Source organism: Agelaius phoeniceus, chromosome 2 (genome assembly GCF_051311805.1).
Source record: "Agelaius phoeniceus isolate bAgePho1 chromosome 2, bAgePho1.hap1, whole genome shotgun sequence".
In the NCBI taxonomy this organism is placed as follows: Eukaryota; Metazoa; Chordata; class Aves; order Passeriformes; family Icteridae; genus Agelaius; species Agelaius phoeniceus.
The window spans coordinates 19658869-19675213 of NC_135266.1; the positions used below are offsets into that span (position 1 = coordinate 19658869).

The 16345-nt window shown below is 47.5% G+C and overlaps 2 protein-coding genes across 3 annotated transcripts in view; one reads left to right on the forward strand and one right to left on the reverse strand.

The window, feature by feature from the left end:
• Positions 1 to 5690: 5690 nt before the first annotated feature.
• Positions 5691 to 10502, reverse strand: LOC143693115 (uncharacterized). Of its 2 annotated transcripts, none has more exons than XR_013180607.1 (3): positions 8938 to 10502; positions 6817 to 6864; positions 5691 to 6730 (listed from the first exon to the last, which is right to left on the reverse strand). XR_013180607.1 is itself a non-coding variant. In XM_077173153.1 (3 exons), exons 1-2 carry the CDS (start codon positions 10467 to 10469, stop codon positions 6856 to 6858), a joined length of 1146 nt encoding a protein of 381 aa, XP_077029268.1. In that variant the 5' UTR covers positions 10470 to 10502; the 3' UTR covers positions 5691 to 6730; positions 6817 to 6855. The 2 variants fall into 2 exon arrangements, 1 of the variants encoding a protein (XP_077029268.1); XM_077173153.1 differs by having other exon boundaries at positions 9333 to 10502.
• Positions 10503 to 15360: 4858 nt separating this feature from the next.
• ARHGAP6 (Rho GTPase activating protein 6) overlaps positions 15361 to 16345 on the forward strand; it is a 317190-nt gene continuing 316205 nt past the window's right edge. The window contains exon 1 of the mRNA XM_054627666.2: positions 15361 to 16044. Within this exon, the coding sequence (XP_054483641.2) occupies positions 15541 to 16044 (504 nt within the window). The 5' untranslated portion in view covers positions 15361 to 15540. The remainder of the gene's footprint in view (positions 16045 to 16345) is intronic.

A 16345-nucleotide genomic window follows, 5' to 3' on the forward strand; every position in this document is an offset into this window, starting at 1 on the left:
GTGGTACTCTCCTGGACAACACAAGCCACAGCAATAAGTAGGTTTACCTTTTCTGATCCTCTACCACTGGGAGATATTAACCAGGCTATAAGAAACAATTCCCAGACTTAGCAAAGCTAAGTAGCATTGCACTTTTCTGAAATTCAACAGTAAACGTCTCAGCCGTTTCTGTTTCTCAGTTACAGCACTTGCAGGAAGGACCTTCAGAGAACACGGTGTCAAGACTGAAGCTGCAGAACAATTGGAGCAGGGAGAGGGGGGAAAGTAACACAAAAGGAAAGTTTCTTTGTTTCCATGCTCTGCAGAAACTGCTCTTTCAGGGACTGTGGGCTGGGGAGATCAAGAGAAACAAAAAGGTACAGTTTATCCCAGCCCAGCAGCTCTGATGCAGTGAACCCGTGGGGAAGCAGGTGACCCAAGGTCTCCTTCTCAGCTTCTCCATTTGGGAAAGCACCCTGCATAAACAGCTTCCTCATGCAAGAGGCAGGTAAAGGATGTGCCCATCCATTCCTCCCCCTCTGATGCTGAACAACTGAGATTATTTACACCTCTGTGCAACACAGGCCTGTGAACAACTTGTGCTGTTCTCAGCAGTGCAACAGCGTTGCAACCTGCTAAGGGTTTGTTTTCAATGCCTGGAGCACTGATAAAAAACCCCAAACAAATCAAACATGCTTTTAAATGCTTGCTAACAAAACTAAAGAACATTTTGTCTTAACACATACAATTTACCTATGTGTTAATACAGACATACCTGTCGTAACACACAGGTAAATTGTATTGTTTTCTAACACTGAAAGATTCAATTTTACTCCATTTCATTTGCAGGTAATCAAAATGTTTAAAACAGAAAATGCATGGTAGGATACATATCAGGTGTCACTCACTGTCCTTGGAAAGTATTTGCAACTGTATTTCATTCTTACAATGAAAGTACTTTGTGGCTGTGTGGTTTTCTGTTGTTTTGGGGTTTTTTTAAAGCATGCTAAGGCACAAGAAGAAGAGTGGTCCTTTAAGGTCCCTCCTTGGGCTCCATAGTTCTGTAATCAGTTCCATGAAATGCCCTCAAGCTTGGTGGATCAGCATCACTGACAGCCTGGTCAGCTTCACCCACTGGCCAGGGCTCCTTTTTCTGCTCACATATTGGCCCACAGAGCACTTGCAGCAATACTGGTGCACGTGTAATTTACTTTCTGCAACCAAACCCCCTTGAGATATTCTGCCCAAAGCTTTTCCACTGGCCACACTAAGCCATAAAGCTGCATTCTCTTTTCCTCAGTGGAAAAATAATTGACAGACTGGGTACCTTCAAAGTCACTATTTTTGCCTTTGAATACCACCAAATTTTTTGTGCTGCTCCTGGAAAAACTTCATGATCTTACAGGTGTAAACTCACTCATTTCTCCCAGCAATCCCATGTAATGGTAGTGAGATTTCCCCTGTTATCCACCAATGCTCAATAACAAGGTCACATACCCCACTTGGGAGAGTGCTGGTGAGGGAGAAAGGACAAGGAAAATGACACAGGCAAGGAAAACAAAATGCTTCTCCCAATTCAAGGACTCTATTGTTTGAAGTCCACTCAGTCACAGCAAGTGCAGCAAGACACACACCTGCATGCCCTGAGCAAAGGCACCCTCAGAGATTTTCCCACCTCAAACCAACCTTACTTTATTATTGCCAGTGTGGACTTGCTAACATTTGTAATCCCAGCACCTCTGTTAAGTACTTGTGTAATTATCATTCCACAGCTAAAAGATGGGGAAAAGAATCTTTTCCCTTAGCACTGCATCGAGCATCCCAGGGAGGTGCACACAGCAGGGAACCATCTGCCTGCCCTGGTGCTATTTGTTTGCTCCACACACCATCAATGACATTTCACTGTTACAAAGTGAAAAAAAACCCCAGGAGCTGAGACTAGGCAGGTATGGTGGAAGACACATGCCAGAATGCCCAAGTGCAAGGTGGGAAGTTCAGGCAGAGGAGGTTGGAACCCTTAGCTCATGTTACACATTTCAAGGACACGCCTTGTCCCTGTTTATGCCAGCAACATCTACTCCTGGACACACAGTCCAGGTCCTCTGCCACCATGTTGCCTTTCAGGTTATCACCTAAGCAGCCCCACCAACCAACATCGGCACACTTTACTGCCCACTACCTTCATGTAACCTCATATTTGGGGTTAACAGAGGGCATTTATGGACACTGAGTATCAGCAATGCAGATGGTGCTTGTATCAAAAGCACTTACACTGCAGCCAATGTAAGCAATGTAGCTGGTTTTAAACAACCACTCCTGACTTCAGATCGTCAGAACTGCCATTTGAAGTGGCAGGTGGAATCTTCTACACCTGCTGATGTAGGTTCAGATAAAATGTTCACATTGCACGGTTCAGAAAATTAAAAAAAAAATTCTGGAAACTGAATATGATCCAGGTTTAGCTATGAACGGAATAAATAACAAGCAACCTAAGTTTTGTGCAAAGGATTTTATGGACGCAAATGTTTGCAATTAAAAAATTTAAAGAAAACACTTTGGTGTTTTTATGTAAACATTCCCCTGCTGCCTTGGAAATACTGACACAGCAATAGTGCACTGAGATGTTGCAGAAAATAAAGTATTCTTCAAAGTAAAGAAAGAGCTACAACCACCAAAAAAGGTAAAAGTACTTATTGAATTATTTCAAGTTTACAAATAGTAAGACATTGTAAACACGTTCCAGCTATTTAAGTCTCTGCTGCTCTTTAGCTGATTGCCCAGTAAACTGCTAAACTGCACCAATGCCAAGTGTTTTTGATGAGAATTTCCAGGGGAAGAAAAAAAAAATCCTGGACCTAGATTTTATGGATAAAGTGTCCTTTACTGGGTTGAGCTGAGGCATGCTAAACTTCATGACAGGGTAAAAACCAAACCTTGGTACCAAAACAAGAGTGGAAAATAAGATCTTTATCGTTTCTCCAGCCAAGTTTTCAGAGACGTAATCTCTTTATAGGAAGAGATACCAAAAAGCACTCCCACAGAGTGGGAGCACTCCCACAGACACTTTCAATTGTTGCAGTCCCTGTTAAGCCTATGACCTGAAAAGAAGTTTGGTAACTTCACCAGGCAACATCTCCACCAACACCAAGGCTGTTAGAACTGAGTTGCATCCCTTCCTTCAATGGTTACATTACAACAGCCTCTGGGGCTTTTGGGTTTGATTTTACCAGAGGAGTGGACAGAAAAGAATGCTGGCAATGCCACTGGCTTGTCCAAACCACACAAGCTTTGCAGGTAGCTGGGGAGCCTCCTGTGTGCTCTCCACCCAGCCACACTTAGACACTCTCTGACTTCCTTCATGCTAGACTACACAACCTGGCAGAACTACCCACGTGTGAAAGGCTCTGTAAATACAGAGAGGCTGATCAGATACTGCTCTCAGATGTCTGCGGTGCTCACCAGATTTTTATAAAGAAGATAACCAAGTTGGTACAATGATTCAGGACAGCAGAAGATGGGAAAGCAATGTTTGAAGCTTAAATTGGAAGTCACACTGAGAAGATCTCATCAGATACTGGAAGCAATTTTGCTCAACTGCAGATGCAACAGCTACCTCATACAAAACATTCTGCTATCACCTTATCTTTAAAGACACATCATTGTACTAATAAGGCCAGAAGAGTAGTAACAGCCTTGTCTTTTCAGATGCTTTAAATACCTCGAACTGAACTGCTGCACACCGGTGGAAGTTAGAAATCCCAATTATTTGACTCTACTTCTGCTGCAGCTCAACTCTGAACTCCCCAAGCACGTCAGCTTACTGAAAGAACTACACATTTTAGTCTTATCCCTACATTGCAACTTGTTCTGTGTTTTGACAGAATCACACTGTGTTAGTTTTGATTTGTTCTTTGCAATAACAATGCATATAAATCCAGCACATGAAAAAGCATATCTGTGGGGAAAAAAAGCTATCCTGCTAGAAATCCCTAGAAATAAACTTATTCAAAATTACTCCTCAAAAGTATGCTCCTTAATTGTAGTTAACTGAGAGAAAACTGTTTTTCTGTAAGCTGCTGGTCCTCCCATACAAATAAATTCCCACACATTTCACAAATATTCCCAACTGGAAATTCCATCAGTTGTAGGGAAAAGCTTTGCAGCACCTTTGAACAAATGCTCAAAATCTTATGAGCAAAGCATAAGAAATTGCAACTATACCAAAGACATCCCCCCATGCTATGAAACAGCACTTAAAGAAATAGTATTTGTAGAAAAATAACTCTCTATGTATGACTGGTTTCCACTGCAGATCACAGTTACTCTGAGAGGAACAGAATCATGTTCAATCCTAAACCTCTCTCCAAGTGTGTGCCCTATCCTCACACAGCACTTTAAATTAAAGCGTTATCCCCAGTGTCAAGGATAGAGGCAAATCCACGCAGTAAACTAACTGCTGAAATTTGAAGAAATGCCTTGAAGTCCAACATTTTAATGAGAATCTAGTCTAGAAGGAAATTTCCTGCAGAATCTTACAGCACAGTAATGAGAGGCAAAGCACACATGCAACAATAAACCCTAATGCAAGGATGCACAAGTACCACAGTGAAATTACAGAGTGGCTCAGAGTGAGGAAGAAAAACAGCAAAGAGGGGAGGAGGTCCCACATGTTGCAAAAACATCACTGCCAATGACATGAAACACAACTTCATTATGAAAGCAGGCAGTGACTTTAAAGCAGCCACTGGCACTGGAGAGCAAGGTAGAGCTCTGGCAATTCTCTACAGCAGATATGGAAGTCGGGGTGGTCCAACCCAGAACTAGCAGCAAGCAGGAGACTGGGTGGTGACAGCGCCAGGAAGGGCACCAGACTGTATGAAAGCTGCAGAGAGTAACAAACAAACCCAAAACATTCTTGGCAGAAGGACTCAGCAAAGAACATTAGAAAATGTTTTAGACTCCAGCTGGCTATGCTGCTTTCAAAGCAGACACAAAAAATAAAACTTGCTGCTTTGAGTCTGTAGGTTAAGACCCACACTTGTATAATTCATCAGGGAGACAGATGAGACCAGTTTTTGTTCACTCTTCCTCACTCCACATCCACCTCTTCCCAGACCTCTCCCCAAATCCTGACACTACAGCACTTGCTCAGGGAGAGATCCCTGCAGTGATGGAGCAGCCATGTGTTTCATGTAGCAATGATGGTAACAAACACAGCACAGACCAGTGAGTAACCATGTTCTGATTTCTTAAAACAGGAGGACAAGGGAAAAATAGCATGAGTGATCAGATGATTGAGCTTAAGCCCCTTCTTGAAAACAAAAAGTACTTTTGTAACGTGTAAAAGTACTCTATATTCTACTGTATCAAATGCAGGAATCTCAGCATTCCCTAGATCAGTTTTGGAGACCATTAAGTATTTTAGTACAGAAGCTATTTCATTTTCAAGGCCCAATATGTACTATCATTGTCTCAAAAACTGGCAGATTAATAAGCTACAACAACTACAGCTACATTATGAAGTCTTTATGCAAAATATTGGACGAAAATTCCAAAGGCTAATTTATTTTCACTTGTTAATTAAAATTCAGTTGTGTTTTAATAACTGAAAACCAGAAATTGTGTAAAAAGTCAGCTGATAAAAAAAGCGAATACAAAAGCGAAGTGGCAATACAAGAACAAGGGAGGAAAAAACCCGGTAAGATTAAGAATAGCATTTAAATATAAAAATTTATTTAGGTGAAGTCACAAACAGTTTGATATCAATTTACAAACACTTTATGTTATGCATATTATTGGAAATATTGAGAAAGGGAGAGGACATAAGGGCAGCTTTCTCCTGAAACAACTAAAGGCATACCCTTACCATCATGCGCATTACTGGATCATAGTATTACCTTGACCATACCCCTTAGTATGCAAGGATAAAGGAGAAAAAAACAACATGCTGAGATGCAGAATGAAAACTGTGAATCAGTGAAAAAGATTTTCATGAACACCAGACTACAAAGGTCTAGTCTGATGGTCAGGATTTTAAGTAATCTACTAGGATAAAAACAAAATTATAACTTAGGTCAATCATTATAATTGATGAAGAATTTTGTAATGCACAATTGGGCTATCTGACAATGACAGTAATGGTTAATGCAGAACAATGGAAAGAGGATACTGAGCCTAACAGAATAATTCTGTTGACAACCTGAGTTATTATCCCAAGTGTATGATACTTTTCTGAGTCAAATACACATTTATGTTGCAGATACTCTCAATGAAATGGCAAAAGTAACAGCTGTAACAAGACAAGTTATGATTTATTTTTTTAAACAAATATAATACATAGGGTTTTGAAGTGTCCGGTTGTGATCTGCAAAGATCCAGGATTGCACACAAGTTTGGTCAAATGAGAAGGTTTAATCTGCGCATTAAATTGGCTTTTACTTTCAAAGTAGTATTTTAGGGCAGGATTCTCCTCCGGGAGAGTGTTCCTGACCTCATTCAACCAGCGTTCAATTTATTCACCTTCCTGAATCTTTGCCCTCTTTGGATAGTCTGTGACAAGTGCTGCGCTGCAGGAATTCCTGTTTTCCAGCAAACTGGCTTGCTCTGCAGGTTTGTAGTCCATTGTTACAATTGCTGATTGGTAAAATGAATTTCCTACGTCTTCTCTAGCACAGCTTGCAACGCAACAGAAGCAGAGGTAAAAGAATGCACTAGAATACCAGAGCTCCACTTAAACACCAACGGAGTCAGGCTGTTGGCACCAATAAGAAATTCTGTATTTAACAAATCTGCAAATATTTAAGATCCAAAGTTATTCAGTTTTATAAATAAACTCACCCACTTAGTCTGACTCCCATCCCAACTGGTCTTCTGTTTTCATGGAGTCTGGGGAAAAAAAGAGAGTTGTCTGAAGTTATACACACAGACATAAATTTGCAGGAATGACTCTCACCTATCCTACACACACACACCAATTATCGCACTCAAACTACAACTAGGATTTCTCACTTTATTCTTTCCACGTAATGCAAAGTTACAGCTCTTCACCAGTGCCTTAGAAAGGACAGCTGTGCTCAGACACAATGCTTTCTACACTTTGACTTAATTTTTACTGTTTAACCCTCTGTGGAAATGCAGAATTAGAGATACAGGCACTAAATTAAATGATACTGAAATTCAAGGAGTCTTGGACTAAAAGGGGGAATGAAATCCAGTCAGGCTGCCTAACACTATCCCTCGAAACTACAAAAAGAAAATAATTTCAAAATAACAGCCTGGTAAAAAAGGTTTTTGTAAAACACCTCCTCTTCCTCTTGACAGTGTGAATGTTGAAAAGCTTAGGTTCTGTCCAAAGTCTTGAGGCCATAAAAGGCTATTCTCTCCCATTTTATTTCTCCAGTTCTTTTGCCCAAGTGTGATGTCACATCTTATTGTGCTGAAGTAGTTTTACACAACAAAAAGAGAGCTTGCAACAAACTGGGGAGATATGGGGAAACACATAAGTCACCTCCAAGAAAATATTTCCTTGCTATGACCATGCCAATGACAAATTCATGCTTTATCCTAGGCCTCATCTACATTCGACAGCTGCCTAAACCATCATTTCATTTAAGAACATTTTTAAACCATTATAAGAGACTATATGCTACCAATTAAAAACTGCTCTAGTAACAGAAAGGTGGCTGAAACCATAACAATTAATTGCCCAAGTTTTACTTTTTCATTGTGCTGCTAAAGTACTACTCATTTTACAAACATTAAACTTTTGATATTTTGTAAGAGTTAAAATAAACATGTTTATTTTTTTCTTTACACTTTCTGGGGGAAAAGAAACAACAATGCCACTCATAAAAATCAACTAGGAAGTTTCCATGAAATCAAAGGGGATTGGGACCCCTGGTGCCTCAGCAGAAAACCCAGCAAAGCTCAGCACTGACAGACCAGCTGCTGTGGAAGAAGTTACAAGAGTGGTTAACATGACAAGCTGAAGGTCCAGTCTCACATGAGATGAAAGCTATAAGCCATTGCCCATCTGGTGCTCACATAAGATCTGTAGGAAAACAAGAACTGAGCTGTTCACCTTGAGAATGGAGAAATGTAAACAGACATATCAGAAAAAGCTGCAGAACACAGAGCATCAACCACAGAAGGTGCAAGGCCAGCAGGCCTGGCTTTATCTATCTTACTGCGTGGTGTTTGCTCCCTTTCTTTGTCACAGGTTGGCCTAGAGAAGTTACTTTTGATATGTACCAAAGGCAAGACTTGCTGTGATACACCAAGCACTTTCAGATGCCTTGAAAAGGCACCAGGCTAACATGAGTCAAAGCAAAGAACTTAGTCCCCCTGTGCTGGCAATCAGACAAGCACAGCATCTGATAAAGCAACAAAAATTCTTCTGGAAAGCAAAGGTTCTTTCTACAATTGTAAAAAATAGTTGATTAGAAATAAACATAGCCATTATAACAGAATCTCTCTGTCACCATTCAGCTGGCATGAAGCTCAGCATTCAGCTGAATTTTCTGTGCTGGGGATTTGGCAGACTGCAGTCACTGGTGTAAGAGAAGCAGCACAACCCCTCATACAGACAGGCAGCCCGCTGTGGCTGTGGAGCTCAGCACCATGCCTCAGGTAGGAGAAAGGGCAGACCTGCCTGCACGCACCACAGATTATACCAATGCATATAGTGATGCCTGTACTGAAAGCAAACAAAGTACACAAAATCCTGCCTGCTTCTCCTAATCACACTCATCTTTTCCCACAAAACAGGCTCTAACTTGTGGATTAAATCTAGTGAGCCCCAAAACAGGTTTAATCTTCAAACCGTGGTGAATTTGCACACTGTGGCCATTCTTATTGAAGTTTATCTTTATTCATATCAATTTTTTGCCATCCCATACTGTCTGCAACTGCCCACATGCTCCCATAGTAACAGAAGAGTGTACTCTTTGCCTTACATACAGGTAACTGTATTGCTGAGAAAGTTGATTTTTAAAGACAACTCGGAAGAAAAGAACAAAACCACAGAAAATCTTTCTTCTAATGTCTTCAGGAAAATGCAAAAATACACCAGAAGAAGGAATTGATGGGGTTCCTATTTTCTGGTGAGTGGAGCAAAAAATGCTCAAACATTTGCTCAGAGCATCCATCCGCGTGCACACCTCTCACGGTGGCCAGCTGGGCACCCGTGATACCGTGTCCCTAAGGTCAACACGAGCAAAGGGTCAGTGCCATGAGACGAGAGCTGCCGACCAAGACAAGGGCACCCCAACTGCCCCTTTCTCCTCTTCCCATCCGAGGGAGCACCATGCCCAGCCAGCAGAGCAGAGAAACACGCGGCCATTGGCCCATCACACCTGGCTTTTCTCCTCCTGCTTGGGGCTCTGGCCCGGCGGTGGCGGCTGGGCCGGCGAGGCCTGTGTCTCGCTGTCAGTACGCAGGCGTCTGGGGACAAGCGACTTGAGGGGCGCCATCCACTTCATCCACAGGTCCAAGTCGACGTCGCCCCAGGGCAGCGAGGGGTTCTTGGCCGCCCGCCGCCGGAAATCCTCATCGTAGTTCATCCACGAGGTGCCCCCGTAGGTGGCGTGCAGCTTGCGGATGGTGTCCAGGTACTTGAACATGGCTCCGCAGCGCGCCGGGTGCTTCTCGCACAGCACGCTGGCGTACACCAGGAAGGCCGAGACCCACTGGTCCAGCGTGTCCCCCGGGCGCGGGCCGTGCTCGGGGGCCAGCTCTGTGTGGAGCAAGGAAAAGAGGTCAATGAACTCCCCCCGCCAGATCCGCTCCTTCGTGGCCTTGGCCAACTTGTAGCCCAGCGGCCGCCGCAACCCTACGTAGGGGGTGGCCGCCGCCTCGGCCTCGCCCTGCCCCGCCGCCGCTGCCGGAGCCGGGGCCGGAGCAGGGGCTGGGGCTGGGGCCGGGGCCGGGGCCGGGGCCGGAGCCGGAGCCGGAGCCCCGGCCGCGCCGCTCGCCGCTGCCGCCTCGGCGCAGGGGCTGGCGGCCGCCGCCGCCGCCGCCGCCGCCCCCAGCGCGGCCTGGCGCTCCAGCCAGCGCGGGTTCACGTAGACGGTCCGCAGGCGCGGCGCGGCCCCGGCCGCCGCCGCTGCCGCCGCCCGCGCCGAGCCCTCGGCGCCGGGCTGAAGCCGCAGCACGGCCAGGGCGGCGGGCGCGCCGGCGGGCAGGTCGCTGCCGTCCCGCCGCGGGGCCGGCTGGGCCGCCGCCGGCACCTGCAGCAGCGAGGGCGCCGCCCAGGGCGGAGAGCCGCCCCTAGGCCCGGCCGCCGCCGCCAGCGCCTCTAGGCCCGGGAGGCCGAGCCGCGAGCCGGGCGCCACCGCGCCGAGCACCCATCGGGTCTCGGCGATCCCGGTGCGGTCCCGGGGGCTCCGCGACCTCCCCTCCTCGCGGCGGCCGGCGAGCGCCGTCCCCAGCGTTAGCGGGGCCGCGACTCCGGCCCGGCGGCGGCGGCGGCTCCGCCGCCTCCCACGTGGCATCGGCACGGCGGCTGCGGGCGGCGCGCGCGGCGGGGGCGGGGCCGCGGGGCGGGGCCAGAGCCGAGTCCCCGCCCCTGGCCGGCCCCGGTCCCGCCCCCCGCGGTTCAGCGATCCCCGGGACGTTCCAGGGGATTGTCCGGGCGGCGCTGGAATGCCCGGAGGGGAGCGCAGAGAGCGGAATACTCTGCCTCTCTCTCAAAAAATGATCCCCAATCCCAGTGTATATATGTGCATGCTCTATACATACATATGTATATACACACACATTTACAAATATGTACAGCACATTTAGTTATATATACGATATGCTATATATTAGATTGGCATGCTGTATATATAACTTCTGTAAGGATATATAGTAGGCGCCCCGATGTCATTATTATTGCTTCAGATTAGGAAATGTTTTGAGGAGTAAAGCCATTACATTGCTTCTCCCTTCCATCATAAATAAGCCTCTTTTTCTCTTTACAGAAAATGGTATTTTTTAAAATTTTTTTTTGAGTACTCTCACCCCAAAAAAGATTCAGCTTTCCTAGCTAAGCACTGAGTAGGTCACCAGCTGGGTGAAGGTTGAACCTCACTGGAGTAAAAGCTGGGTGCTGGCTCCTTCTGTGGACTTATGCATCCCACTCCACAGCTGCTTCCACAAACACTTCTGTAGCACTCCCCTGGAGGAGCAGCCTTGAGTCCTGTGCTAAAATGTTTATAGATCAATTGCACTGCAACAAAGACAAAAGTTCTGTAAAAAAATATAACAGTTCTTTCATTTTCACAGAAAGACTGGAAGAGATACATTTTAGATGAAATCCTTTTCGACCAAAAAAAATCAAATCCCAGGAATGTCAAACAGAAATTCTTCTGTAAGAAAAAAAAAAAGTAAGGTAAAAGAGTGGCTTTGGATTTTTTTTAATGCTTAATAAATTCTAAATAAATAATTAGAGTAGCAAAAAGTTACTATTTTCCAAATCACCTTTATTTTCAGGGATTTTTCAGAAGTCTGAACAAACCAGACTTTTTTTCATTCTTGAGATGAATACACTCTCATTTTGATAAAAAAAAAAATTAAAATTCAACCAATAACAGGTGACAGTCACTCCTTCCAATTTTAGTTTAATGGGGCATTAATAAAACCAGACGTTAAAATAACAATAAGACCATAGTTTCTCTAAAACTTAACCATGTAACATCTTTTTATAAAGTCAGGTGATAGCCATTTACACAAAGTCTCTGAAAATTTTCTGAAGGTTAAGATTTTCTTGACTTTGCTTCAAAATTAGTATTTGTTTAGAACCAGAAAGTGATTCAAGTTGGAGGGAACCTCAAGAGGTCTAAACTCCAACCTCCTGGTCACAGAAGGGCAAAAACTAAACTGAGACAAGATTGCTTAGTGCCTTTTTCAGTTAGATCTTGAAAACTATCAGTGATAGGGATCACATAACCTGTTCCAGTATTGATGATTACCCTTGGTAAATCCTTGCTGAGTCTTTCCAGTCACATTTTTCTCCTCCATGTGCCCACGAGTTCTCTTCCAAGAGAACTTGCTTTTGTGATTTTCCTGAAGTGAAGCCACCAACCTTTAGCAGCTTAGGTAGTCCTTGCTCTTTTTGAAGACAGGTGCAACTTTTAGCCTTTTCCAAGCCATTAGGTACTTCTCCAAATTTTGATGGCCTTTCAAATATAAAAAGTGGCCTTCCAGTGACATTATCCAGCTACTTGAGCCTCCTCAGATTCATCCCCGCTGGTTCCTAAGACTTCATTTGTCTGTAACTCTTCAAGAAAAGATCCATGACATGGTCCTTTCCCCCTATTTAGAGGTTTTTTCACCTTGAGGCACAAAGGGCTGGGAGACTTTGTTGGTGAAGGTCGAGGCAATGAAGGCATAAATAGAAATCATTTTGTGCCAGTTCTACAGGTTTTTTAAATACCTCCAGGGACAGTGCCTCCACCACTTCCTTGGGCAGCCTGTTCCAGTGTTTTGCCTCAGAAAGGAAGGGCTAGCAGCATCAGATCAACTAGTATTATCTCACTAATCCTCTGCAGATTTGGCTGCCCAGACAGTATCTTGTGGCTGGAAGTTATCAGTAAAATTTGGGAATTAGGGCTGTGTTTTTGTCCTGTGCCTGTACCATGCCCACTAAGAGCTCAAGCCTATTTCAGGATGGTGATGCCAGGTCTCACAATAATGCAGTTCATAGTGATAATGAACAGAAACTTCAAAAATAATCAGTAAGTGCTTTTTATTGCTATTACCCCTGAAAGATGCAGACAGCAGCTAAGAGCAGCAGTGAAGTTGACTACATGGAGCATCTCTATGCATATGCTGCATTTACTCTTTGAATTGCAGCTGTGATCCTCTCTGTCTCATGAAAACTATAATTTTTCATGGAGGCTTTTATGAAGAAAACCAGCTGGGCAGTAAGTAATACCTGGGCTGAGCAGGTGGAAATAAGAATGCTTTGCCTCCACTTCATTTAGAGCTGCTACTTGTGACGTATGCCCCTAACAATGCACTTATCTGATCGTTTCAGTCTCCTTTCACAGGCTGTGTGCGCAGCGTGTAAGGCTCTGAATTGGAAACTTGGGGGTTTGCCTGCTGGCAACCGGCTGTGCCCAGGAGTGTCAGCCCTTCAAAGTGGGCAGGGCACCTCCCTGCTTCAGGGAACTGCTGCTGGTGAATCTTGGAGGCAAATGTGATTGTCCTCTCTACTCCTCATGTGATGAGTTCCTTACAGCTCTGAATTTCCCTCTATGGCTTTTTCCTCATGTCTTCCTGTCCCTTTATGTTCCCATGATGATTGTACAGGACAAAAAGAGCAAATACTTGGAGCCGAATGTACGTATATTTGTATTGCAGATGTGTCTCTCAACTAAATTGCTAGAATAGGCTCAGAACTGCAAAAACAAATGCAGATTGTCTTATGCTTCAGACCTTCTTTTTAGTCTCAAGCATGAGACCTTATTGAAGGCATTAATGAAGAGGCAAAATGAAATGAAGCTCTAAACAGAAACAGCTGCAACCTTAGCTGTGGAGGAACTTGGAATTAGGCAATAGGACAGTTTATGAAAATAAGAGGGAAAAGCTACTTTGCAGACCAAGAAAAAAGAAATCTCATTTGTAAACATTACCTAAAAGCAGAACACCTCCCTTTGAAAGTGGATGTACTTGTGTGCTGTTGCTGTTCATGAACCTTAAAGAAAGCCTCAGAGGAGAGAACTGCCTACTCTATTGATGAAACCGGAAAGTGCTGCCATAGAGCATTTACCTGCATTGGCTCCAGGACCACAAAGAGAACAATACAACCCTGCACTAGGGTTTAAGGAGAAAATGCAGCATAAGGAGAAAATAACCCTTGTGTCATGCTAAAGCACTTTTTTTTTTCTTCAAAATAACCAGTCTTTTTCTAGGCAGATTTTCTAAGAGCTGCCTGCAACAGTTTTTGGGAGACTGGGGGTTTGTGGAGCTGGTGGGTTTTCAAGTCAAAAGAAGGATGCTTAGGCCCCATGGAATCAGCAGTCTAACTGTGAGTTCATCTGAGATGGGAGAGGTTTGCCACTTCACAGGGGTTATCCTTGGGCATCTTCCACTTACTCCATAAATAAAAGTATATGTCAGGAAAAAAACAGGATTTGGTGCTGTGTGTTTTGCTTTCCAACTCGAAAAATGTAGTGGCTGTAGCATTCACTGATGCAATAGCAACAGAACCAAACCCACCCATGAAGCTAAAGGTTACTTAATAAAGTTTAAACACAGAGTAAATGATGGTGTTGGAGATCCAGGAAAAAAATCTGACAAACATCGCTGCTGAACTCCCCCAGTGAGGGGAGGAGGACTGTTAATATTCCCAGCTAGGAGCAGCGGCAGGAGCCAGATTCTGCAGCTGAGGGGCTGCTTCCTTCACTCCAGGTGAGAAGGAGCTGGCTGCCTTCATGGAGCTGCCTGGTATTGTCCCTCTCTGTGCATTCTGCTTTTGCCTTTCTTTACAATTTTGCTTTCCCCAAGTTTGTTCTGTGCCTCTGGTAGATGTTTCCTTGCCTATGCTTGCAGTGGCAACAAAGTCTCAATGGAAGATAAACAAGTTCAGTTACTTGTCCTGAGGAGGTTTAGCTTCACTGGTCCCACTTTTTCCTTTTCTGTGGCAGTGAGGTACTCAGCAGAAGAGTTACAGGTCTCGGTGACCCATGCTGCCCGTGGGGCTCACGTCCATGCACCCTCAAAGGAGGCGTTTCAGAGGATCGAAGAGAGACGTGGGCCAGAACACAGCTACAAATCGAGCTCCGTTGAAGACCCTGTCCCGTGTGCTGCACAATGTGAGTATCCTGTTTGATGCTGGAAGTTTTTTCTGGAGATATCATCTCTGCCCTACACAGGTGGGGCGGACGGGGGTTCCATAAGCAGCAGCGGGGCCGGAGTGGGACGCGGTGCAGGGCTCGGGAGCGATCGTTCCGGAGAACAGCTGTCCGCCGCTGCTCGATCCGTCCCCAAAACGCAACTGCACCGTCCCAGGGCGGCAGCGCCCGGGGCCCGCAGCGCCGGTGCCCGCGCAGTCCGGCGGGGCTGCCTCCCCCGCGCCCCCGACGGGGGCGTCCCGCGGCACAGCGAGGTGCGGGCGACACCGGGAGCGGCTCTTGCCGCCCCGTGAGGGGAGGCGGACGGGCTCCGCCACCGCCGGACCCGACCGGCTGTGTGTGTGTGGGGGGCGGCCCGCGACTCCCTGCGCATCGCGGCCGAGGGGGGAGTGACTCTGGCAGCCTGCGGCGAGCCCAGATAAAAGCTCCGCTGCTGCCGTTTTCCCTCCCCTTTTCTCTCGTAACTTTTTTTTTTTTTTTCCCTCCCTCTCCCTCCCAGCAAAGTGACCGCGCCGGCGGCAGCCCCGGAGCAGCCCCAGCGCCGGACGCCGCCATGAGCCCCGCGGTGCCGCCGTCGGGCCGCGCTGCCGGGGGCTGAGCCCGGCCGAGGGGGACGCCCCGAGGGCCGCTCCGCGCCGCCCTGGCGGGGGCTGGAGGCAGAGCCAGCGAGAGCCCAGGCAGGACCCCCGGCCGCCCCGCCGTGCCCGGGGCAGCGCCCGCCGCGATGTCGGCGCAGAGCCTGCTGAGCAGCGTCTTCTCCTGCTCCTCCCCGGCCGCCGCCGCCCCCGCCGCCGCCAAGAGCCTCTCCAAGCGGAGGCTCCGCCAGACGCGCAGCCTGGACCCCGCCATCATCGGCGGCGGCCGGGAGGACGGCGAGGGCGCGGGGCGGACGCCGCGGGCGCGGGCCGCCGGCAGCCCCCTGGGGGAGCGCCGCGGTCCGCGGGGCGCCCCGCCGCCCCACGGCGCCTCCTTCTCCACCCCCTGCACCCCACTGGAGCGCTCGCCGCCGGGCAGTGCTCTCTTTGACGAGGAGAGCCTCCGCGGGAAGCGGAGTCCCGGCTGCGAGCTGCCCTTCCTGGCGCGCACCCCCTCGGCCCTGGCGCTGAGCGGCACCGCCAGCCCCGCCAACAGCATCTTCTCCTCGCCCCGGCGCTGGCTGCAGCAAAGGAAGGGGCAACCCTCGCCGCCCGAGCCTCGCCCCGCCGCCTACGTCGTGTGGAAATCCGAGGTAGGCACGCCCGCCCCCGGGGGACGGGCACCCGCCGCGCCGCCCTCGCCCCCGTGCCCGTGTTTGGCCGCCGCCCGCCCGGCCCGGCGGGGCTGCCCCGAGGGGCTCCAGCAGCGCCCGCCGCCGTGGGTGCGCGGCGCTGCCAGACCCAGGTGGGTCCGCCCCGTGCGGCGGGGCCGTCGAGGCCGCCGCGGGTGTTGGTGCCGGGAGCTGGCATCCGCGGCGCTGCAGGGTCGGATATTTGAGCTTCCCTCGACGGATTCCGTGTGTATGTGTCCCAGGCCTGTAAAACCTTCCCCTC